Below are 24,969 nucleotides of genomic sequence, written 5' to 3' on the forward strand. Positions count from 1 at the left end.
ATTTTGATCCAAAGGAACTGCTCTGTTGTAAAAGATTAAGCCTCCTTTTTAAAAAAAATTCTGCTGTATGTTACAACTAAAAATCATTTAGACCGGGAAAAAATAATAGATAGTGGTTCCTAAGAGATTAATTGACACAAATGAAGATCAAGGAAGCCGAACGTGCAACTGTGGGAAATACGAAGCCTCTGCTCCAAGGATGACAGAATTTCTATAAAGAGTTGCTGTCTGTGTGTTTAAATCTCAGGAGATAGTTTACTTCCCTGGCTCCCTGAAACATCAACTCTTCCCCTTACTACACATACTGCAGCCCCCTAATGGACCTGTAGAATGAGTTTATAGAGTCACCAACTTGTCCACTTTTTTCTTTTGGCCACTGCAAGTGATCCATCTATTTTAAGCGAACCAGCAACATGAATGATTTGCATTTACAAATTAAGGGGAGACTATTCTAGAAGAGGATTATCAAACAAGTTTAAAAAGCATACAGATTTTTAGAACCCACATTTTTTGTGTGTGTTTGTTTTCAGAAGTTCACTGATTGCAAAAGAGAGGTCGACCTCACTGGCTGTTTTACTGTTTGCCAATGTATACAACTCCCTTCCCTCTACCTGGAAAAAAAAAAAATATCCCACCTTGAACAAACATTTGCACAATGCCCACACCGCGGCCCTGCTCTAACACCTGGGGATCCAGACATGAGCCAGGTACTAAAGTGTCTAAGTATCTGTTCAGTGGGGCAAAGGCCATCTAAAGAAAAAAAAAAAAAAGATGCAGCTAGCTGAATGAAGTTCCTATGCACAATGAAACAGCAAAGGCATTTTTTGTTCTTATCTGCTATTAGTCAGGGGAAATGCCTGTTTTTTTCTGGGGGTACCTGTCATCACTAATGTTGCAAATGTGCTAATGTTACAGGTTCTATCTTTAGCTGGACTGTGAAGAACTAAAAGTGTTAAAGTAAAAGTGTAAAAGACTGCCATCTTGAGCTATTACTTGGGGTAACCATTGACTGGGGAAGACTTAGAAGTGGGGGCAGTGGGGACAGGAAGCTGGGACCCAGCAGAATGTCCTAGGGGCTGCAGCCCACCTGCACTGTGACTTTAAGGCATGTCACCCACTGGGTGACAGGCTGCCTGCATAAATGGAAGAGTTCACCCTTTAAAGCAAACACCTTTTACAAAACGTAGAGTAGAAATGCAAACCAAAACTCAGGTGCTGTCCAGTCGACCCCAGCTCATGGCGCCCCCACGTGTTTCAGAGCAGAACTGTGCTCCATGGGGCTTACAATGGCTGATTTTTTGAAAGTAGATTGCCAGGTCTTTCTTTTGAGTTGCCTCTGAGTAGACTTGAACCTTTAACCTTTTGGTTAGCAGTCAAGTGCAGTGACTGTTTGTACCACCCAGGAACTCCAGAAATGCAGACTCTCACCATTAATGATTATTAGAGGTTTCCTGTTCACAACAAAACATATCAAATAGCATGCCTCGCGTGATTACCTGTTTTCTGAGCATCTGAACTCTTGACTGAGGAGGGGAAAAAGCACTCTTCCACACTTGCTTTTTTTTTTTTTTTTTTTATCATACTTCACAGCATTGGCAAGCAGCAGTACAGTATTTCTTTTTAACCAGCATGGCAACAACCAGCGTGGCAATTACTCTCGATATGTTAATGCTTAGGGGAACGGCTGTCTGAAAGTCTGGTTATGTATAAGCCTGATGTCTACTGCAATATGGCACCCTCACGCAGGAATGGCTCCAGGCACCTCCGCATCCATAGCCTTCCATGAATGACACAGAGAAGCAGAACAACAGAGTGGCTAGGACGGCAGGCAAGCCCTGGAGCCAGGCTGCCTGGGTTCAAACCCTCATTCTGCCACTTGCTGGCTGTAGGACCCTGAGCACGTTGCTTAGCATTTTTGTGCCTCGTTATTCTCATCTGTAAAATGTCTTAAAGGATTGCTAGATGGACTAAAGGAGTTGGTGCAGCAGGTAAGGCACTTAGAGAGTGAAATCTGTGCCAGGCAGTGTCCTAAACGTTGGCCCTTAGCTTCTTTAAAAAAGTGTCCTAGCCATGTCATATCACTGACTCTTCTTTTGAGCCCAGGTTGCCTGCTGTGCACCTAATGCTGTTTTGTGAAACATTGTGTGTGTGTTTCTGCCATCCTCTGCAAGGAATTCAGGGGCTGGGGTCAAGGGTTACGTCACAGTCCCCTTTGTATCAATTATCTGCACAGCTCAGCAAAGTATCTGACACACACAGTAAATGCTTGCTGAAATGAACAACCCACATACAAAAACAAATAAAATAAATAGCATCCCTCACTTTGCAGTGATAGATCCTGTTTTTGTTATTCATTTCTTTGGCTCTATAATCCAGCATAAGTGAATAAAGTAGCCTCCTTGAATGAATTAACAACCAAATTCTACACTATGCCTGGTTCACAAAGGTTCCAAGTACTGTTTGATCACTTAGATACAGCCCACGTGAGTGACAGGCGAGATACTCCAAAGCCTCTGTTACTAGCGTTAAAAGAAAAACGCCCTGCCTTTTATCTGAAATCCAAAAAATCCAATTTAGCTGAAAGGACTGTTTTGTTTTGTTCTCTGTTGCACAGTAAGGGAAAGAGCCATTTCATAAGAAAACGAGTTCCCATTACACACCGAGTTGATGCTGTGTTCTTAAGCCTAAATCTCTAATTTTCAAATGGCCTACTGGGCATAACCAGTCCAGTCTCTGAAACCTTCTTCAACCTACGAGGGCTAAAAATATAACCCTTTCTCCCTGTGGAATTGACACCAGTTGACAACTCAAAGATCATCGTCTTACCCCCATTGCTGTCAAGTCGATTCTGACTCATAAAGACCCTATAGGACAGAGGAGAACTGCCCCCTTAGGGTTTCCAAGGAATGGCTGGTGGATTTGAACTGCTGACCTTTTGGTTGGCAGCCGAACACTTAACACTGTGTTACCAGGGCTCCATATAGGTGATAGGAGCAGAAATTTGTACAGCCATTCTGGAAGGTTGTCCAAACATAATTAAAGAGATGGGAAAGATATGTGCCTTTTGACCTAAGAATCCATTTCTGGGGGTATGTCATAAACGATAACTTAAAATGTTAGCAAGGATTTCGCTGCCAGTATTTTCACCTCAGGTCTGAATATTTAAAAATCTAAAACAACCTACATCTCCATCAATAGGGATGGATAAAGAATCATAGGTCATTGATTATATTTATATTTTTTGCCTCAGAAATGTTTACACTATATGTTGCTGGTGAAAAGCAGATTTCAAAACAGAATCTACCAAATGTCGTTTTTCAAGGAAAGAAAAAACATGGCTATACAAATTACCTGTATTGGGCACAGAAAGAAACCTGGTAGTTTCCCTGGTAGTTAAACCGAGTAAAAGGATGCTGCTGGGGAGCTCAGGTTTGGGGGTTGGGTTTCAGATTCTTTTGTTTGTAGGTTCTGATTTTGGTTTCATTTTGGAGGAAGAATGAGCAGGACTTAACCAGGGCTAGTGGAGAAGAAGTGTGTTCTGAACAGCCCACATGGGTAGGTAACGAAAAGAGTATGCGTGTTCTGTAAGCACCAAGTAGCCTGGACTGTGGCCAGCACAAGGGCTGTTTGTTTTGGGGGTTTTCTTTGGGGGCCAGGGGAGTGGTTGATGAGGTTCAGGGAGAGTCCAGCTCCAGAAGGATTACCCATTTGTGTGATCTATGAGTTGACCTCACATCCCTAAAAGAATGCTCAAGCCCCAGGCTTGCTTTCATTCCAGTTCAGGGACCTATGATTCATCCCCTGAAACCCTAATTTTAACACCCAAGGTCTGCTATGTGCAAAAAAACATCTGTCATTGTTTAAATTTGCTGGCAGGGACTGTGTTCAGTATGCAAACCGTCTGACACATTCCTCTGATGTAAAAACTATAACCCAGAAACCCTCCCAAGGTGTGAAGGGCTCAAGCATGCAGTTTTCAGTAGAGCTCAGTGACAAATAAGGTGAACAGAGGATGGCTGGATGGCTGGATGGCTAGATGGATGGATGGATGGATGATAGATAGCTGTGGTCAAGTTGACTCCAACTCAGTGACCTTATACATATATACAGCAGAATGAAACGTTACCCAGTCCTGTATCATCCTCACGATCACCTGAATGTTCAAGTCCATCATTGAGGCTATCGTGCCAATTCATCTCATTGAGGGTCTCCCTCACCCTTGCTGGTCCCCTAATTCATCAAACATGATGTTCTCCTCTAGCGATTGATCCCTCCTGATGACAATGGGCAATGTTCTGTTGTGATCCACAGGATTTTCATTGACTAATTTTCTCGGAATAGATCAGCAGGCCATACTTCCTAGACTGTCTTAGTCTGGAAGCTCTGCGGGAACCTGTCCACTGTGCATAACTCTGCTGGTATTTAAGATACTGGTGGCACAGTTTCCAGCATCACAGCAACACACAAGCCTCCACAGTACGACAAACCGACAAACTGAAGGGTTGTGGAACAGGTTATGCCCTGCGAGAATTCATATGTCAATTCCTCAAAGCCACTGCCATGGTAGAAGTTACAGGCCGTAAGCTGTTTTTCAACCAAGAGAAGCACCGTAAGTTTGTGTTTCCCTTGATAGGTGCCAAGGCTTGGCAGAGGGAGGGGGCAGAGTGTGTAATTGCAAACCTCCCAGTTATCAGCTCCAGGCGCCTTTGTATCACCACATTACGGGTACCACTTAGTCAGTCAATCTCCTGTGCCTTTTGGAAGGACAGCAGTTACACAGAGAATGCTTCAGACCTGGCAAGAGATGACGACAGAGTTCCAAGGGCAGTAAAAGTGCCTCACTCTTCTAAGCGCCCAGGGAGTTGTATACTGACCTCATTCAGACTCAGATTAAACCAAAACCAAACCTGTTGCTGTCAAGTCCACTCCAACTCATAGGGACCGTACAGGACAGAGGAGAACTGCCCAATAGGGTTTCCAAGGCTGTAATGTTTACTGCCACATTTTTCTCCTGCAGAGTGGCCGGTGAGTTCGAACTACTGACCTTTCAGTTAGCAGCCGAGCGCTTAACCACTGTGCCACCAGGGCTCCTTAAACTCAGATTAAAGGCACTAAAAAACCTAAACGGACGATTTAGTTTCTTTGCAAGAATCCAGTATTTCAAGTGCTGATCTTAAAAACAAAACAAAACAAAAAAAGTACAAACAACAATCTCCCCTACCGGCACTGATTGTCTTACTCCAAACATTGCCGTCGAGTGGATTCTGACTCATAGCAACCCTGTAGGACAGAGCAGAACTGCCCCATAGAGTTTCCAAGGAGTGCCTGGCAGATTTGAACTGCCAACCTCTTAACAGCTGTAGCACTTAACCACTATGCCACCAGCATTTCCCCAAACACTATAGTAGCCCCTAATGACCACAATGTTGTATTTGAAGGTTTTTAAGCTCAAGGAGCCACCAGGAAGCTACTTAGCAGGCTGTATAATAAATTGCAATGCCATGTACAATTGAAAGCAGAAATGGCATTACTGTAACAATCTGGGCACATGCAGTTATGCAAACAAACTAAAAAGTTATTTACCTGGGTTTACGGAAAACTACTCAATATGAGGAGACCGGGTGGCGCAGTGGTTAAGCACTCAGCTGCTAACTGAAAGGTCAGTGGTTCCAACCCACCAGCGGTTCCATAGTGGAAAGATGTGGCAGTCTGCTTCCATAAAGATTTATAGCCTTGGAAATCCCATGGTGGCAGTTCTACTCTGTCCTATAGGGTCACTATGATGGGAATCAACTCAACAGCAATAGATTTCAGCAATGGGATTCAATGTGAAACTTGCATTTGAATCTGATTTATTGATTAAGAAGAAGCCCCCCCCCCACGAAAACATCATTATCGAGAAAAGCCAACTTAAAATACTAGTTTATTTTTGAAGCCTAGGTGTTAATTTTGTTTCATATTTGGTAAAGTGACATTAACTGGGGCTGCAGATGCAAAAGAAAAAAAATTAAAAGGAGATCATTTACAAATCTATGGTAAAATTTTAGAAATCTGAATTGAGTAAATTTTGAAGAAAATAAAAAATTACCAAAACTGACCCAAGAAAATAGAAAATCTGCACTGGCCACTAAAAAGGGGCCATGCCCTGAAGTGTCATAAGCAATTTCTTTCAAGGCTTTAAACCGCTGGTTCCAATATTTCAACTATTCCAGAGAATAAAAGAAGATGAAAAGTTCAAGATTTATTTTATAAAGATTTAGATTTCAAAATCTAAAAAGAGAAAGCAAGGCCCAAAACACCTTGCAACAGATCAAATCTCGCTATACGTACAGAGAATGATACCACATAGCCAAGAAGAGTTTACTCTAGGCATTTAAGGATGGTTTTAATATAATTGAGTCAATAAATATCCTCAAAACATTTGGAAGAAAAAAAAAAACATAACACATTATCTCCTCCTGCTTTAAAACACAAAACAGAACAAAGTGCCAAGTCTTTCAGAAAGTCATGGCCCCCACTTTGGAATGGGCTCCCCAAACCCCCTATCATGTTCTTTAACCTAGCCAGCACTGTAAGAAAAAGTAATGAGAGAAAACTACTCCAGGAGGCCAAATGATCATTATTCAAAATTATGAGATCATCAATCATGATTGCACAGAAAACCCAAAAGTATCAACTGAAGGACTGTTAGAACAAGACCCATTAAAAAAAAAATACGGGGGAAGAAAGCTTTGCTATACCAGCAATAACCATTTAGATAAAACCAAAAAACCAAATCCACTGCCATCGAGTCGATTCCGACTCATAGCGACCCTATAGGGCAGAGTAGAACTGCCCCGTAGAGTTTCCAAGCAGCACCTGGCGGATTCGAACTACAGACCTTTTGGTTAGCAGCCGTAGCACTTAAGCACTACACCACCAGGGTTTCCTACCATTTAGATAGCAGGGGGAAATTTCTCACCACTAGAACCGAGCTTTATGAGAACAAGGGCTCTGTCCCACTTTTGACTGATTCCCAGCATTTAGAAGCTGTCCCACCACAAAACAGGTGCTCAATAAATATTTGTAGAATAAATAAATTCACAGGAGCAAAATTCAGAACAATGGAAACAAACTGAAATTCCACCAGCAGATCCACGTACTCGTAAGAATTTAGCATATGATAAAAATGAAATTTCAAATGGCAAGCGGAAGGACGGATTATTCTATAAATGGCAATGAGATTACTAGTTGGCTATCTTTTTTAAAAAAAATGAAATGAGTTGTACCTTATGCTACAGACTAAAATAAAGTATAAAGAGTTCAACTTAATATATGAGACCACTAAAGAATTATAAGAAAAAATGAATAAATGTTTGCCTTATCTGGGGTTAACCAACCAGTTGCTGTCGGGTCAATTTCAACCTATGGTGACCCCATGTGTGTCCGAGTAGAACTGTGTTTCACAGGGCTTTCAATGGGTGATTTTTTAAAGTAGATCACCTGGTCTTTCTTCTGAGGTGCCTCTGGGTGGACTTGAACCTCCAACCTTTTGGTTGCAGCCAAGTGTATTAACTGTTTGCATCACCCAGGGACTCCCACTACAGGGTAGGGAAGGTTTTTCTAAATATACAAGCAATGGTACAAAGCTTAAGGGAAAAGATTTATAGTTACTGCTACATAAAAATAAAAACCTTCGGTATGTCAAAATACCATAAACCAGTAAAAGACAAACAATAAACGGTGGGGGGGGAAGGGGCTTGCAATACGGGATTAATACGCTAAGAGAAGGCTGATCACTCATAAGGAAAAAAAAAAAAAGAAAAGGTTAAGATGCAAATAACAAGATGGCAAATGGCCAACAGATAAAAATATTCACCCTAAAAAATAGTAAATATGAAAATTGGACTGAGATCTTTTTCCCCTAGTCAATTTGGCAAATGTCAAAACTAACTTCTGGTGTTACGGAAGATTCATGCAAATGGGCCTCCATACACTGCTGGTGAGAGAAAAGGCCAATTTCTAGCAATTTGTCCAAAATAATCACATATGAGCTAAAAATTTATGCACAAGAATGTCTGTTGTATCATTATTTATCTTAACTGACTTTAAGCATTATACATTTAATATACGCTTGCTATAAAAAATGAACTGATTTAAACCAAAGGCATTGTACTCTCCATTTTGTTCTGCAACTTGCCTTGTGAAATGTAACGTGTCATGGAAATCTTTCTTCTTTTAAATGGGCACATAGTAAAACACTGTATGGATATATAAACACTTATTTAAGAGATCTTATCATAGCGGGGTACTAGCAAACTGTTGCTGTTACAAAAGATGCCAACTACAAGCACCCTTTACATTTTTCTTTGTACATTTAGGTGTTTATGTAGGCTATATTTCAAAAAGGGAAATTACTGACTCAAAAGTTATGCCATTTAAAATCAATAGCTATTGCCACGCTGACTTCCAAAAAAAGTTATATCAATTTCCAACAACACTGTGCAGATTATTTATAACAGAGAGAAATTAGAAACACTTATGGCCAAAGTATTTCAAAATTGGTTAAATTATAGTACATACAGTCAAGAGAAAGGAGCCCCGGTGACACAACGGTTAAGCAACCAGCTGTTAACTGAAAGGTTAGCAGTTCTAACCCACCCAGTGGCTCTGCAGGAAAACAACCTGGTGATCTGCTTTTGTAAAGATTACAGCCAAGAAAATCCTATGGGGCAGTTCTACTCAGTCACATAGGGTCACTATGAATTGGAATGGACTTGATGGCATCCAACAGCCAACCAACCATACTCAAGGGGATATAACCCAGCCACTAAGAGTGATATTACGGATGAATGTCTAGTGACATTAAAAATGTTTATTATGAAAGGTTAAGTTACAAAAACAAGTCATTTGAACAGAGTGAGCTCACTGAAAATCATACATTCTTTTAAATAATATCTACCTATGCATTCATCTATCAGGTTCTATATCAAAATGTTAACTGTGGTTATCTTTGAGTGATGGATGGGATTATAGGTCTTTAAAACATTTTTCTCTTATGCTTCCCTGCATTTTCTATACGTTCCACAGTAAAAATACATTTTTGCAATCATAGAAAAACATTAAATCACAACATGTTTTAAAAACAACAAAACACCATTCTGAGGACTAAGTTACATCAGTGATGTAAGAGTTCATATGGGACCACCTTTGATTATCACAATAAGAGTTTATCAGGATTAACGTTAACGAAGCAGCCAAGTGTTTGCCAATTGAGTCCACACTGGAGCCTCCTGCACTGGGCACCCACTCCGTGGAATCACTGAATGCTTATTGGTCCCCTCCAAAGACTGGCCTGTGCTCAGTGGTGCCAGCAGCAGAGATGAAGACCAAGGGTCCCAGCTCTCAAGGGGCCATCCAACTAGTCGGGAAAAGAGGGCATGTGCCAGCAGACATTAATCTGAGGCTGAACACGGAGGAGCCAGGACTCTGCTACTGGGGTTCTCAGTCAGAAAGTTAACACATTCAAAGATTAAAACCCCAAAAGACCAGACAATAGCAGGCTGGATGAAAAGGAGTCACATGTAGAAGTCCTTCTTGATAAATGCCTCACCACCACCACCTGCCATCGAGTCGATTCAAATGCACGGCAACCCCGTGTGTGTCAGGGTAGAATTGTGCTTCACTGGATTTCTAATGGCTGTGGCCTCACATAAGCAGATAATTGGGCTTTTCTTTCGAGACATTTCTGGGTAGGTTCGAACCACCAACCTTTCAGTTTTATAGTCAAGTGCTTAACCGACTGCACCACCCAGGGGCTGGAGGAAGCCCTAATCACCTACAAATACTTGAAGAGTGTAAACACTAAGGTGGGGAAAGCAAAGTTTTTCAAGATAAGGGGGGACAACAACACTAACAATTAAAGGCAAAAGTACTCAGTACAGAATTCACTTGATTGGGCTGTGTATGACTCTTTATGAAGAAAAATTATGTTGAAGTTTCTTCTAAGACTAGACAAAGCTCTGGTAAATACACAAAATTCCATTTCAGTAAGCTTCCAACTTTTTCTAAACCCAGGTTAAAACAAAACAAAACCCACTGTGGTCGAGTCAATTCCGACTTATAACAACCCTACAGACAGAGTAGAAGTGCCCCACAGGGTTTCCAAGGAGGAACTGGTGGCTTTGGACTGCCAACCTCTTGGTTAGCAGCTGAATGCTTAAGCACTGCGCCACTAGGGCTCCAAACCCATTAGCAGCTATTTATTCCTTAAGTCATATTTAGTACAATAAATTCATAATGCTTCGAAAGAACTTACCCAAATTTTTAGAGTTGATCCAAAGGGAATGTGCCCTATACTTGGACTGAAGAGCTGCTTCCAAGAGATGGTTCTGGAGTTGATTTCTAGCTTCCCTGATTCTATATTTCTTATACTTGACATTTCACAGGAAAAATAACCCAGCAAAACAAAACCAAAAAGTCACCATAAAAATCCCCTAATCCTCTCTCTAAATGCAACCTAAACATATTAGCCTTTAGCATAGAATTAAGGTCATACTTTAAAATTAAGTGATTAAAAATATTTGAAATGGCAGCAAAACAATGGTCAATTTTTGGCAATCAAAAGGAAAGCAAGCAAGCCAGTCAGCCTGACATGATTAACGTTGGTAAGCTTAAATTTAATAACGCAGGGTCATTACATTTTCCATGGAAAAAGTACAAGAACACTTACAACAATTAAGACGTTTCAGCAAGAGTTCTAAGTCTGCCCTGGTCAGCAAGACAGACCATAGAGGCACCTTTGATAATGGCTCGTAAATCCACATACTTTCAATAAAATGTAATTTGTTATGCCAGACATTTCCCTAACAGCAACTTATCGTACAGCAATGGTTCTCAGAGTGAGACCCCATATGAGCAGCATCAGCCACACCTAGGAACTTGCTAGACATGCAAGCTTTCTGGCCTGCTGAATCATAATTCTGGGGAAGGAGCCCAGCATCTTTTTAACAAGCCCTTCTGGTGATTCTGATATATGTTCATGTTTGAGAACACTGCTGTAGAAGATACTATAGAGCCTTTGAGCAGGAAACCAAGAACACGATGCCTAATTCAGTGCGTGTAGGCTATTAACTCTCATTTTGATTGACCCAACCTCCACTTCCCTTTGCCCATCCCTTTTAGTGGGCAACCCAAAGAATAGGACCTTGTTCAAAACACACTTTCAAAAGGTCCCTAGAGACAGATCTAATGGAAAAGTCATCTCTACTTCGTATGTTACCATAGTAACACGAAGCATCATTTACTCATACAAGAAAGGTCCCTTTTGCAGGGGACACTGAGTATTTACAGGCAGATGACTTTATCCTGAGGAAAACAAATTTTGGAAAAGCAAACATGGGAAACTCAGCCTTTAAGTCTTCCATATACAGCTTTACAGCCCACGTTCTAAGTGAACGTTCCCTAATATGGCTGCCAATCAGGAAAACATGTGTCCTCGGCAAACCTCCACTATCTACTGTGAAAGGCCTCATTTCCCTGTAATGCAGAAAAGACATATTTTACTTCATGCCCCCTACTGGTCCCTCAGTCCTGAATTCCACAGGCAAGTTGACCTATTCCACCTCCACCCATCCTTAGTCCACTTAATGCCACTGTGTGTCCTGTGACATCCTTCTTTAGGTCTACATCAGTCCCCACTTCTGGGAGCTCCAATAAAAATAACTGATGTTTGCCTGGCACTTTCCCTCTTCTCCTCCCCACCACCCCGATCATGGACAAGCACCAAGAGGCCTTGTGATGCAAAAACCTTTGCCCCATTTCTATATTATAAAATCAAATTCGTTTTGTATGTAGCCCATTATTTTTACAGTTTATAAACAGCTTCCATATTTAACAACTCATTTGATTCTCAGAACAACCTGTGAGGTGGTGCAATTTTATTATTCCTACTTGACAGATGAGAAAACTGGAAATTAGTGCTGACCTCAATAATTGAACATTGAGGAAATAAAAATGTTTTGCATCAAAAGTGAAAGAATTCAAGATTTCTGAAAAACCCCTAAGCTTGCCTGAATTTGTCATCTGCTAGATGATATTTCCCAGAAATCGCTAGTTAGGTTTTTAGGCTAGATGGTATTTTCCTGATTCAGGAAGGGTGGGGAGCAGGAAGATGAGATAGGTAAGACGGATAAACTCTCCCAGTTACAGAGCCCACAGAACCTGCAATGACATCTAGAATTCTATTAAGTTCAAAGTAACAACAACAACAAGGATGATGGTGCTAAGATTAATTAATTAACCTCTTACTAAGTGCCAGGCACCATTCTCCATATAGTAAAAATACTCAACAACCCTATTATTATCCTCATTTTACAGATGAGGAAAACAAGGCACAGAGAGGCTAAGGAACTTGCCCAGGATTACACATCTTGCTCCCTGGTCACAAAGGAAACATGCGGCTGGAAGTGCCAAGCCCCTGTGAGGTCTGTCCTGCCAGAGATGGAAACTGGACTCGGGAGGGCAGTGACCACAAGCACCTAGATTACATTCCCATATTGTCATTCCATACTCTCTCCCAAAAACATCAATCAATACTCAAGTTCCAAGTAATCAAGAGCTTCAACTCAAGTTCCTAAAAGCCAGTTCCTTCCCAGACTGTCCCTCTGAGGATGGAGAGAGACCCCTGTTTTCTAGATCTTGGTTAGCAATGGAACACTGGCTACTGGCTGATTCACCCAATCCGCCTTCCACCAATTTAAGAGAAGAAAGTAGCTCTGGGGAAAACCGGCAAATTACAGATGTGCCCTGAAGAGTATTTAGCAGTCTAGGTGTAGTGGTTAAGTGCTACGGCTGCTAACCAAGAGTTGGCAGTCCGAATCCTCCAGGCACTCCTTGGAAACTCTATGGGGCAGTTCTACTCTGTCCTATAGGGTCGTTATGAGTCGGAATCGACTCGACTGCACTGGGTGGATTAGCATAAAGTAAGGTGGGAGGTAGCGGTTCTCAGCAATGCACAGAACTAATGGCTCTGATTTTTTTTTAAAGAAAATATAAATAAGAAGGAGTCCTCAGTGGTGTAAATTCCTACTGCCTTTTTTCCTCTACCTTTTCCAACTGCTTCGTATTTTGGAAGTGTATGAGCCAGCTTTTACAAACTAATCAGTCTTTCTGGGTTTCTACACCTTTTTTCTTAAGGAAGGAATCAACGATCAAGTTTAAGAGAATGTTCTCAGTCAAAGAGAAAAATGACATGATAAAAGAATTCAGTCTTCCCTGGTGAATATACTATGATGGGGCTGGGGCAGGTGGGGGTGGGGGGGCCTTTCAAATTTGCTTACCTTCATCATTCCCTGCCTCTAATTTTCATTTAATAACCTAAGACCACATTGACATCCCATGAGTTCAATAGAAAACCCAATTCCACACCAAGTTCCAGGGCTTTTCACCTAGTCTCTCCTCAAGGTGAAGTCCCAAACCTAAGGTGGGACTACACTGATTGCAAGTTAGGTGACTTTCATGTCCAACTACTACTAACTGTGGGCTCTGTATACTTTACTTCGCTCATCTATAAAATGGGAATGGCAATAAAACCTTCTTCATCAGGTTGGTGTGAAAATTAAATAAATTAACACAGGTAAAGCACTTAGAACAGTGACTGCCACTGAGTACACACTCAAACCGTGTTAGTTACTACGACTACTAGCAAATACATCACAAATACAGGATGCTTCCATTGTATCTGTAATGTTTTATTGCTTTAAAACAAATCAACTGTCATAACAAAAAAGGTAGTACTGAGGAAAAAAACACTCATAATCATGCCACCTGTTGGCCAGTTTCAGGTGAGGGTGCAGCTTGGATCATCCGGTTCCACGACTGCTCTGCATTTCTTTCCCCTAGCTGATGAACCCCTTCGCCTGAAGTTCTTAATCGGCGTTTCAAGCACAGGATTGCAGGCGGGGCCGTGAACCCCCTGAAATTGTACACGGAACTGGGTGAGGCTGCGGCTCTGGCATTTTTGGGGAAGGGTTCCACAGCTTTCCTCTCGTAGATGACCTTGTAGCTCGCAACTCAACTTATTTTACAGGGTTAAATTCAGGGGATAACTTCCCTGCAATTCATTTCACGGAAGGTTGCAGCAATAACCGGGACACCTGGTCTGTTAATCAGCTACCTCAACACGGGAGAGAGCCAGCAGTGCGCGGGAAAGAGGCGGCAGGGCAGGCACCGCGCTGCGCCCCTGACCATTTACAGACCCACCGGTGAGCCAACCGCCGAACACCTCAGCGGCTCCGCAGTCTGGACCTGGGTTTGCGGGGTTTCATTTACCCTTCGCTCCTCCATCCCTTGTTCATTTCCAAAAATAAACGCAAAGGAAATTGGCAAGGCTCAGTCTAGGGTTTCACTCCTGCCCGGCAGAGACTTAAACCACTTCTCCCAGGGAAGTTAATTGAAAGAACAATTAATCAAAAAAAAAAAAAATCCAAAATCTACCCCAAAGCTCGAAAGCGCTTAAAGTTCGAAGATTAAAGGCGCCTCCCCTGATGGTGAAAATCTGTCCGTCTCTGCGGCTGAGGGTAGGAAGGGGTGGGGTGGGGGGTACGGAAGGGAAACAGGCAAGTTCCGGCCACACGGTCCGGCACCCGCCACCCGCTCCGAGGAGCCTGGGTCTCCATGCTCCCGACGCTGGTGGAGGCGGGCTTGGAAGCAGCAGGTAAGCAGGCAGGTGTGTGGGCAAGTGTACGAGCAGACACAGCCGCGGCGGATTAAAGTTCACTCGGGTTGACACACTGCTTCCCCGTCCCCGGGGTACTCACGCACGGCCCACGCAGCCACTTCCCGGAGGGAAGCCTGGGGGCTCCACGGCCCCCGCTTTGGAACTGGCTCCCCGAACCCCATCACCTTGATACTAACGACTCTTCTCGCCTCCCAACCTCCAACCCCCTTAAAAGCGTTGGCTCCCCTCTACTCTCCCAGGCGAGCATGGAAAGCCCCCGAGAAAGAGAAATGGAGGGGAGAAGGCAAAGCGGGGTGGCGCGGGGGGCAGAGGGCGCAGGGCGCGCGCAGCAGGCGGCGTACTTACCCAGCGCGAACAGGGCGAGCTCTCCTGCCGAGGTGACCATTTTACGGGCGGGCAGGCAGCAGGCGCTCCAGCCTCCTGCCCTGCCAGCGGTGCCCGAGTGTGGGAGCGGCGCCGGGGTGCGGGGGAAAAAGGCGCAGGGGAGGCAAGGCCGGCCCCCGGCGCGGGCGGGCGGGCGGGCTGGCGGAGGGAGGGAGGACCGAGCGCCTTTCTGCGGGCACTCACCCCGCCGCGCTGCGGGCAGGGCGGAAATAGGAAGGCGGTTACCGTCACCTCTCCGCCACTTGGCGACCGGGGCACGGCTGACCACCCTCCCGCCCCAATGGGGGTGCCCCCCTAAGGGCACAGGGGGTGGGGGTTTGGAGCTGGGGGCGGGGACGCTGCGCGCTCCGAGCAGGCGGGGCGCGGCGGCCCGGCATTCCTGGAGCCGGCAGCGGGAGAAGGCCAACGGAGCCAGGCGGAGGAAAAGGCAGGAAGCGCCCGACTTCAGACACCACCCCCAGACTGCCAGCGCCTTGCGGCCGACAGGTCCCTGCGCGCGGGTTGGGAGACCAAGGTGGAGCCCGGGCGTCCTGGGGCGCAGTGGCCGCTTCGAGGCTCTAGGCGGCGGAATGGAGCCGCCCTGGCGACGGCCACCTGCGCGGAGGGCCGCTCCAGGAGGCTCCTCCGGGCGGGGAGCTGGGGGCGCTGCTAGGAACCGGACCTGCGAGCTTCGCCGGCAGCCTGCCAAGAATTGGCCTAACACAGTGCTCCCCAGAATCAAGCAAAGTATTTGTTAAGCCAGGTTTCCCACCTGCGACCCATCCCCGTGAGGAACATTCAATTCTAGGGAAGCGTGCCACCTGGGCTCAACCACCTCACGTTCCCAGGCGGATAGATTGTTAGGATCAACGTGTCTACATACATCTGGCCTGGGGCTGATAACGAAATGGGTCCACGGGGAACTTGGTTATCCACGCCCCCCTCCAAGGTGCTGAGGCCAAGAGTGGGCAGTGTGTGACCAACTGCTCACCAGAGAGTGGAGTGTCTGGGCCGAAGCTACCTGAGTGGCCCTTTCAGGATTTGTGAACCTTGAGCTGACCCTTGGTGCTGGGATTCGGGGAGGTGGAGGAGACAGAGGGAAAGCACTCTGGGAGAAGTGTGGAAGATCTCTTAAGTTCCTCGGGACCGCCCGGAGAGGCAGTGACCATCATATTTTCCAGGTGCCAAAGCTCAGCCTTCTGTTCTTGTCCCCTCCCGCCTGGCTGCTCAGAGGTAGACCCACTCTCCTGATGAAGGTGGGGATGGGGGAGGGAATTCTCTTGCTGCTTCCTTGAGCATAGGTTCAGACCTCCCGTGGACTTTTGCTAAGTTTGTTTCATCTGAGCAAAGGGGCCTAGTTTCAAAAAGGAGGCAGGAGGCCATTGGTCTCAACATTTGGGCAGGAAGCACCAGTGTAAAAAGGAATTTTGAAAATGCTGTAAATTTGCATTGACAGATTACACCTTTCAGTGCATTATTCAGAGGATGTTTTGTTGTCCTTTCAACCCTTAATGATCTGTAGTGAGGGTATTATGGTAAGTTCTGGGTACTTGTTCCCTTCATGATTGTAACATCTCTTTAATCAGGAGATAATTTGCCATTTTGTAATCTAAAGAGTACCCAAATCAAAGTACATTCTAATCATTAACTCTCACCCAGCTTTTCCAAGAGCTGGTCTATATCTGTAGTTTTATCACCTTCCAGTTCATTCAAGTCAAACAGATAATTAGGATTTTTTTTAACTTCCACCCCATTTTTGGAAAGTGATCTGAAATGATTTTTTAGAACCTTTATTTATTGAACTAGGAGGAAACTTAATGTCTTAAAATGTTAAAACATTCTGACTTATTTATCCCACTTAAGCCTCAAAACAACCTTGTGAGATAGATCCTATTGGATACAATATGATAGCCTATAAAATAGATAGGATGAAAACAACTGAGGCTGAGAGTTTGGTAATGTATGCAGAGTTACACAGCCAACAAGCGGCACAGCCCGATGTTGAAAGCAAAACTAGCTAGTTCCAAAGCCCAAATATAGGCTTCTATGTTGTGCTGCCTCAGTTTCCACATTTTCAATAAGGATAATACTTAACTCATTGGATTGATATGAGGACTAAATGCAAGAATTTGAAAGTTTAGCACAGAATTAAATGTAAGTGTTCAATGAATCTAGCTACTATTTAAAGAAAAATTCCCTGTGTGGACATAGCTTTTCCTTTCTCTCAATTTGCTACCATTGTCTTTATTTGATCATTTCCATATTAGTTCCCCTGCTTGTGTATATGAAAATGTGCAATCGTGTGTGTGCACACACACGCATGCATCTTCCTATGGGAGATAATTTTACAGGTGACCAAACAAACAAACAAACACAAAAAAACCGAAACCTGTTGCCATTGAGTCAATTCTGACTCATAGCAACCCTATAGGACAGAGTAGAATTGCCCCATAGGGTTTCCAAGGAGCAGCTGGTGGATTTGAACTGCCGACCTTTTGTTTAGCAGCCAAGTTCTTAACCACTAAAATCAGGAGCCAATAATTTCAAGTTTTTTTGGCCTGTAGTATAACAAAAATGAGGGAGGGGGAAAAAAACTCACAGAATATGATTTACAGCCAAGAAATCCTTTTTCCTAAAGGGTAGTGTGATGTTTCTGTAGTTTAGCAGTATGGATATTTCTCGCCAACATTTTTGCACTAAGTAAAATTCCAGCTGTAACTTCTGGAAGCTGTGTGGAGACTCAGATGTATTCCTTCACATACAGACACTGTACCTACTATCTCACTTTGCCAGTGGAGTCCTGTCTCTGTGTGCACGTGGGACCTGGCTGACTATGTGGCCTTCCCGCTAGGATGAAGGCCTGGGCTGCCACCGTACACACCTTGCTTCAGTTAGCCTTAAACTCAGGATAATTCCTTCTGTAAAAAAAAAAAAAAAAAAAAAAAAACCTACCCATGGACCATTAGCCTCTCCTCCTAGCTGTGCAAACAGGAGAACTATGTTATGTTCTACTCAGAGGCCAGTAAAATCCCCTGTCAGTTTTCTCTTTCCTTTCTTCTACATGCTTATTACAGAGTGTATGTTTAAATAGTCTCTTTCTCCACTGTAATCAGCCTCCCCCTCCTTCCTGAATCATTTGTGGAAGTGATTGTGGGGCCATAAGCACCCGAGTCTTCCCTGAGTGATTCAGGCCAGCTAAGCGACTGTTTAGATGGGGCAATTACCCAAGATACTCATGAGTAAACAGCCCAGACCTTCTTAGGGAGGAAGCACAGCCGTGGGTCACAATGTTGATGGAATTACAGTTCCTGCAGACAAGCCTCGGAAAGCCATGGCCAAAGCCAGCTGCAAGTGGCTGCGGGGCCTTCCTGGGTAGCAGCAGCAGAGAGCTCAAAGGGAAAACAAGAAAGGGTGCTTGGCACAGTAGGAGGTCAAAGGTCAGAAATCATCTGTGAGAAAGAGAAGCTTTAATTTTTTTTTTATAAAGGACTCTGAAAACCATGTTTTGGTGAGGAAACTTTAATGTGTTAAGGGATTTAGGAAAGGAAATCTAAAGTGTTGTCCAAATCGGCCCCCTCTGAAGCACCAGCTGTTAGTGTACTCCTTATCTCTAGCAAAGCAGAGAGTAGGAAACCTTATACTGAGCTCATTTTTGCAGTTTCCATCACCAGCATTATGGGTGGGGGAAGAAGAGATAAGAGGAGTTATCTTTGCCTTCAGCTGCCTGGGTGATTTTCATTGTGAGTACTGTCCCAAGACTGGTCCTACATTCTGTTTAATATCTCATCTCCCAGCTCTTAAATCTGCTTTGGAGATGTTCCCTGCAGTTTTTTATTAAGCTTGAGTCCATCTTTCCCAAGGGATATCACACATGGCTCTAAAGTCCATAAGTGAAGTCTGGAGGTTGGTGGTCTACCGTGGGTTCAAGCAGTTCCATGATGTCAAGGTGCTAGGTTGGTAAAACTGTTGGAGAGTGGAGATATGTCTGACCTTCACCTCACAGGGATCGCCTTTGGGCTGTTCCGGGTCATTATCCGTCCGGAAGTTAGACAGGTTCTGATACTACTACTACTACCATTTACAGTTGTCTTTGCTGCTGTCTCCCAGTAGCCTCAACTGTACTATCATACACTTCTGAAGACTGGAAAGATTGACCCTAGACTTCTCAGGAGTCCTCAGGGTAAAACCCTAAGTCGAATGCCCAGAATTCTTTCGGGAAGTGAAGCTGACAGTGTTGATGGAGATAGGGTAAGGATGACCAACAGAAGCAAAAGAGAAACAGGAAAAGTAGCTGCCACCTGTCTATCAGTGGAGGCTTGTATGTCTCTGTGATAACAGGTTTCAGCAGAGATTCCAGATTAAGACAAACTAGGAAGAAAGGACTGGAAATCTGCTTCCAAAAGTCAGCTAACAAAAACCCTGTGGAGCACAATGGGCTGATCCACAACTGATCATGGGAACGGGGCAGGACGGGGCAGCCTTTCCTTCCATTGTGCATGGGGTCGCCTTGAGTCGGGTGCTGACCTGACAGCAGCCAACAACACCAACACGGGGAGAACGTTACCGAGGAGGCACCTGACGAGGGTACTCCACCAGCTCCCGGTTGACTTAAAACACACAGAGGAAAGACACTCCTCAGTTTGAAGAAGAAACTCTGCTTCCTCTCCAATCTCCACAGACAACTCAATCTTAATTGTTTTCTTTCACCTGTTCATTCCACTCATGTCCACTGAGAGCCCGTTCTGTTCAGGCACTAGGCTAGGCTCTAGGGATTTACAATGATAAGTCAAGTGTTTTCTGCCTTTTGGAGAACTCAGGCAGAAGAATCAAGTTACCTCTGGAGAAAAATAGTCATATTGACATTTGCCACAGTAACTGCCAAAGACAACAAAGCAAAATCCACAGAATATTGAGGGGGAAATTACTATGACACAAGATTCTGTTCCTTACCAAGATATTTGAGACAAGAAGCTAAAAAAAAGTAAACCGGTCATGTACCACTCTATGAAAAAAAAAAAAAAAAAACTAGAGAAAGCATTCTAGCCAAGCAAATAATGAACTCAATAATGTATAAGAAATCATATAGAAGAAATGTCAGGGAGCAATGGAGGCAGTAAAACTTAACTGCTAACTACTTATTTTTCATACATTTTATTGTTGCACTCACTGTTGGTTGCCTATGGGATGAACATTTTTCTTTCCTTCCTGTTAATGGAATCCCAATTTTGTTTGATTGACAATGTACCCAGCTCCAGAGGATCAGTCAGGGCAATCCCTTGTCCATTGGTGATGATTGGCGTAGGCATGAGCATGTGACTCAATTCTGATTAATGAAATGCCAGGGAAGGTCTCCAGGTAAGCTTCTGAGGGGGGAATTTGCTTCTTGATAAAGAGAGACAGTGAGGTACCCTGACGTGAAGATGGTTATTTAAAGATGCAATATTGAGTTGTGGCATCCATCTTGTGACTATGAGGAGAAGGTCAAGAGAATCTGAGAGGTGCCCACACAGCGCCCTAACATTGAAGAGCTGCTAAACCAACCCCGGACCTGCCTCTCTTTACCCTCCTTTCTTTGTGGTATAATTAAATGTCTTTAATGTCTGAGCCACTGGTAGTCATTTAGTCTGATATGTGAAGTTAAAAGTATGAGTGGAAATTTAATAAAACATACATATGAGTTAGGAGTTGGGGTTAAATAATAATAATAAAAATCTAAAAGCCTAGATTGTTGTCACAGAAATTGGAAGGGCAGGGTGGCATAGGAGGAGAAGAGTAAAAATGTGCTTATTTTCTCATCTTACATTGAGGAGAATTAATAGCTACTGTGAAGTTGTTTTCTTTGATAGATATATACATTCATTAAAAAAAAAAAACTAAAGGTAACCAGCAATAAAATAAAAAACGGGATATATAACATCCAAATTTCTAGAGGAAAAAGGGAATCAAGTTTTTAAAAATGTGATTAATATAGCAAGAAGAAAAGTCCAAGAAATGTAAAAACCAGGAAGCATATGATCAGATGGTAGAAGTAAACACAAATATATCCCTGTTCCCAATAAACACAAAGAGGTTTAACTCCCCTTTTAAAATACAAAATCCAATTAGAGCCTCTAAGAAACACATCTAAAAGTAAAAACAATTGTCTAGTAAATGCAAACCAAAAGAAATCTGGGTGAGTGAAATAAGTCAATCACAAAAGGATAAATATTGTATGAGACCACTACTATAAAAACTCTTGAATATATGTTCACACACAAAAAGGAACAATCTTTGATGGTTATGAGGGAGGAGAGGGTTGGGATTGAAAAACAATAGACAGGTGGTAACTTTCGTGAAGGGTAAGACAGTACAGAATGCTGGCAAAGCCAGCACAACCTGTAGAATTCAAGGTCATGGTCACTCCACAGACACATCCAAACTCCCTGAGGGACCCAGTTGCTGGGCTGAGGACTGTGGAGACCGTGGTCTCAGGGAACATCTAGCTCAATTGGCATAACATAGTTTGTGAAGAAAATGTTCTACATTCTACTTTGGTGAGTAGCATCTGGGGTCTTAAAAGCTTGTGAGTGGCCATCTAAGATACTTCACTGGTTTCACCCTGTCTGGAGCAAGGGAGAATGAAGAAAACCGAAGACACAAGAGAAAGATTGGTCCGAAGGACTAATGGACCACAATTACCATAGCCTCCATCAGACTGAGTCCAGCACAACTAAATCGTACCTGGCTACCACCACCGACTACTCTGACGGGTCACAATAGAGGGTCCTGGACAAAAATGTAGAACTAATTCTAACTTACACACACACACAAAAAGACCAAACTTACTGGTCTGACAGAGACCAGAGAAACCCCAAGAGTATGGCCTCTGGACACTCTTATAGCTCAGTAATGAAGTCACTCCTGAGGTTCACGCTTCAGCCAAAGTTTAGACAGACTCATAAAATAAAACAAACTAAATGGCACACCAGTCCAGGGGCAAGGATGAGAAGGCAGGAGGGGACAGGAGAGCTGTCCTGGGGAATCCAAGGTTGAAAAGGGGAGAGTGTTGAAAAGTTGTGGGGTTGACAATGTCACAAAACAATATATGTATTAGTTTTTTTTAAATAATTTTTATTGTGCTTTAAGTGAAAGATTACAAATTAAGTCAGTCTCTCACACAAAAACTTATATACACCTTGCTACATACTCCCAGTTACTCTCCCCCTGATGATACATCCCGGTACCTCCCTCCACTCTCTCTTTTCGTATCCATTTCACCAGCTTCTAACCCCCTCCACCCTCTCATCTCCCCTCCAGGCAGGAGATACCAACATAGTCTCAAGTGTCCACCTGATCCAAGAAGCTCACTCCTCACCAGCATCCCTCTCCAATCCATCATCCAGTCCAATCCCTGTCCAAAGAGTTGGCTTCGGGTATGGTTCCAGTCCTGGGCCAACAGAAGGTCTGGGGGCCATGACCACCAGGGTCCTTCTAGTCTCAGACCATTAAGTCTGGTCTTATGAGAATTTGGGGTCTGCATCCCACTGCTTTCCTGCTCCCTCAGGGGTTCTCTGTTGTGTTTCCTGTCAGGGCAGTCATCTGTTATAGCCGGGCACCATCTAGTTCTTCTGGTATCAGGTGTATTAGTTTTTTTAATGAGAAACTAGTTTGTAAACTTTCATCTAAAGTACAATGAAAAAAAATTTTTAATTAAAAATCTGGAGAGAGAATAAAATTATGAGAAAATGAAAATTTGCAGCAAAAACCAATTTAATATAAAACAAAATTATTTTGTTCAAAACTGTTAGAAAATTAAGGAGAATTGCAAGGACAAATTATAATCCCATTACCCTGTTGCTGTTGAGTTGATTCCAACTCACAGCAACCCTATAGGACAGAGTAGAACTGCCCCATAGGGTTTGCAAGGAGTGGGTGGTAGATTTGAACTGCTGACCTTTTAGTTAACAGTCTGAGCTCTTACCCACTGCACCACCAGGGCTAGATTGTTATATAGTGGCTCTCAATAAAGCACACCTCCCATTATCCATATCCTTACCCATTGTTTATGATTAGCTTAGGCGCGAGTATGTGACTTAGTTCCCCATCCACATTGACTCTAGGTTTGGTCATGTGACTTGCTCTGTTCAACGGGGACATTAGTAAACAGAATGATGCAAACAAAGGTTTAGTGCACTCTGGTACATTAGTCCTAGCCCTCTTGGAATGCCTGGGCACACTGTAATCAAACAAAATTAGGACTCTGTTATCAGGAAGGAAAGAAAAATGCCCATTCCATAGGCAACCAACAGTGAGTGCTACAACATGTTAAAAATCAGGAGTTAGCCTCAATGTTAAGTTTTACTGCTTTCATTGCTCACTGGTATTCTTGGAATGCCTTCATGGGAAGAAGCCCAGTCTAGCGTACTAGAGGATGAGAGACCACATGGAGGAGAGATAAGCCATACCACTGAACCCAGCCCCCGCCGACCCACCTGTTGAATGCAGCTTCATGAATGAATCCGGGCAGGGGCAATCAATGAACCATCCAACCAGCCCACAGAATTGTGAGAAGTAATAAAATCCCCGTGTTTTAAACTGCTAAATTTTAGGGTGACTTTTTAGGTAGTGATAGATAATGGATACACTTTGTGAGACCTGAGCATCTCTCTGTGTGTCTGTGACACCACAAAAGAATAAAAATTAAGTATTGGAATCAACTTGATGGTAAATAACAACAACATGATTAATTTGAATAATTTATCCAATACAATTGGCTTAATATACAAAAACCAAAATTTTCTATTCTGGAAAGTATACACACATTCCTTTCAAATATCTGTAGAAGATTTTTAAAAAAATGATCCTATGCTGACCCTCAAATAGAATCTTAATAAACCCTAAGAAAAATTGTCTTGGTCACTGACTATGATATAATTAAATTAGAACAGTTTTTTTTTTTTTTTAAATAATAAAGGGACAACTTAAACATGTAATCATTTGGAAATAAAATTATTTTTTCTAAATCAATATTAGACCAAAGAGAAAATTAAAACTATGATGGACAATAAAGATGAGAGCAAAACCAGAACTCTGGGACTCAGCAAAGCTATATGCAAAGAAAATTTGTATTTGAAAATTTTTTATTGTTAAGAAAAAAACTAAATGAAGTAACAATTTAACTGAAATAGAAAGAGCAATTAACTGAATCCAAGGAAAGCAAAAATATGGGATACCATTTAAGTAAAAATTAATGAATAAATGCAAGAGCATCTTTGAAAAGAATAACAAAACCATGCCAAGACTAATCATGAAAAGTGGAGACAAAATAAAAATATATATAGCATTAGGAATGAGATGTGGCATAGAACATAGGACAGGATTTTCTTAATTATAAGAGAATAATATGTGTAATTCAACGCTGAATTCAATGCTCAATGTTGAATTCGGTGTTGAAAAGGAAAGATGTCACCTTGAAGACTAAGGTGTGCCTGACCCAAGCCATGGTATTTTCAATCACATCATATGCATGTGGAAGCTGGACACTGGATAAGGAAGACCAAAGAAGAACTGACGCCTTTGAATTCCGGTATTGGCGAAGAATATTGAACATACCACAGACTGCCAAAAGAATGAACAAATCTGTCTTGGAAGAAGTACAACCGGAATGCTTCTTAGAAGCAAGGGTGGTGAGACTGCGTCTCACATACTTTGGACATGTTGTCAGGAGGGATCAGTCCCTGGAGAAGGACATCATGCTTGGTAAAGTACAGGGCAAGCAGAAAAGAAGAAGACCCTCAATGAAATGGATTGACACAGTGGCTGCAACAATGGTCTCAAGCATAACAACGATTGTAAGGATGGCTCAGGACCAGGCAGTGTTTTGTTCTGTTGTGCATAGAGTGCCTATG

At 43.0% G+C, this 24,969-nt stretch overlaps 1 protein-coding gene and 1 long non-coding RNA gene across 2 annotated transcripts in view; both read right to left on the reverse strand.

The window, feature by feature from the left end:
* LOC135227776 (uncharacterized) overlaps nt 1-15,051 on the reverse strand; it is a 35,854-nt gene extending 20,803 nt beyond the window's left edge. The window contains exon 1 of the long non-coding RNA XR_010317947.1: nt 1-15,051. This exon is cut by the window's left edge and continues 18,158 nt beyond it. This is a non-coding gene — a long non-coding RNA (uncharacterized LOC135227776).
* Nucleotides 1-18,038, reverse strand: part of TGFA (transforming growth factor alpha) — a 132,854-nt gene extending 114,816 nt beyond the window's left edge. Inside the window, exons 1-2 of the mRNA XM_064269066.1 lie at nt 18,035-18,038; nt 15,065-15,784 (exon numbers count right to left, since the gene is read on the reverse strand). Coding sequence (XP_064125136.1) covers nt 15,065-15,784; nt 18,035-18,038 — 724 coding nt within the window. The remainder of the gene's footprint in view (nt 1-15,064; nt 15,785-18,034) is intronic.
* Between the last annotated feature and the right edge of the window lie 6,931 nt (nt 18,039-24,969).

Source organism: Loxodonta africana, chromosome 15 (assembly GCF_030014295.1).
Source record: "Loxodonta africana isolate mLoxAfr1 chromosome 15, mLoxAfr1.hap2, whole genome shotgun sequence".
NCBI lineage: Eukaryota > Metazoa > Chordata > Mammalia > Proboscidea > Elephantidae > Loxodonta > Loxodonta africana.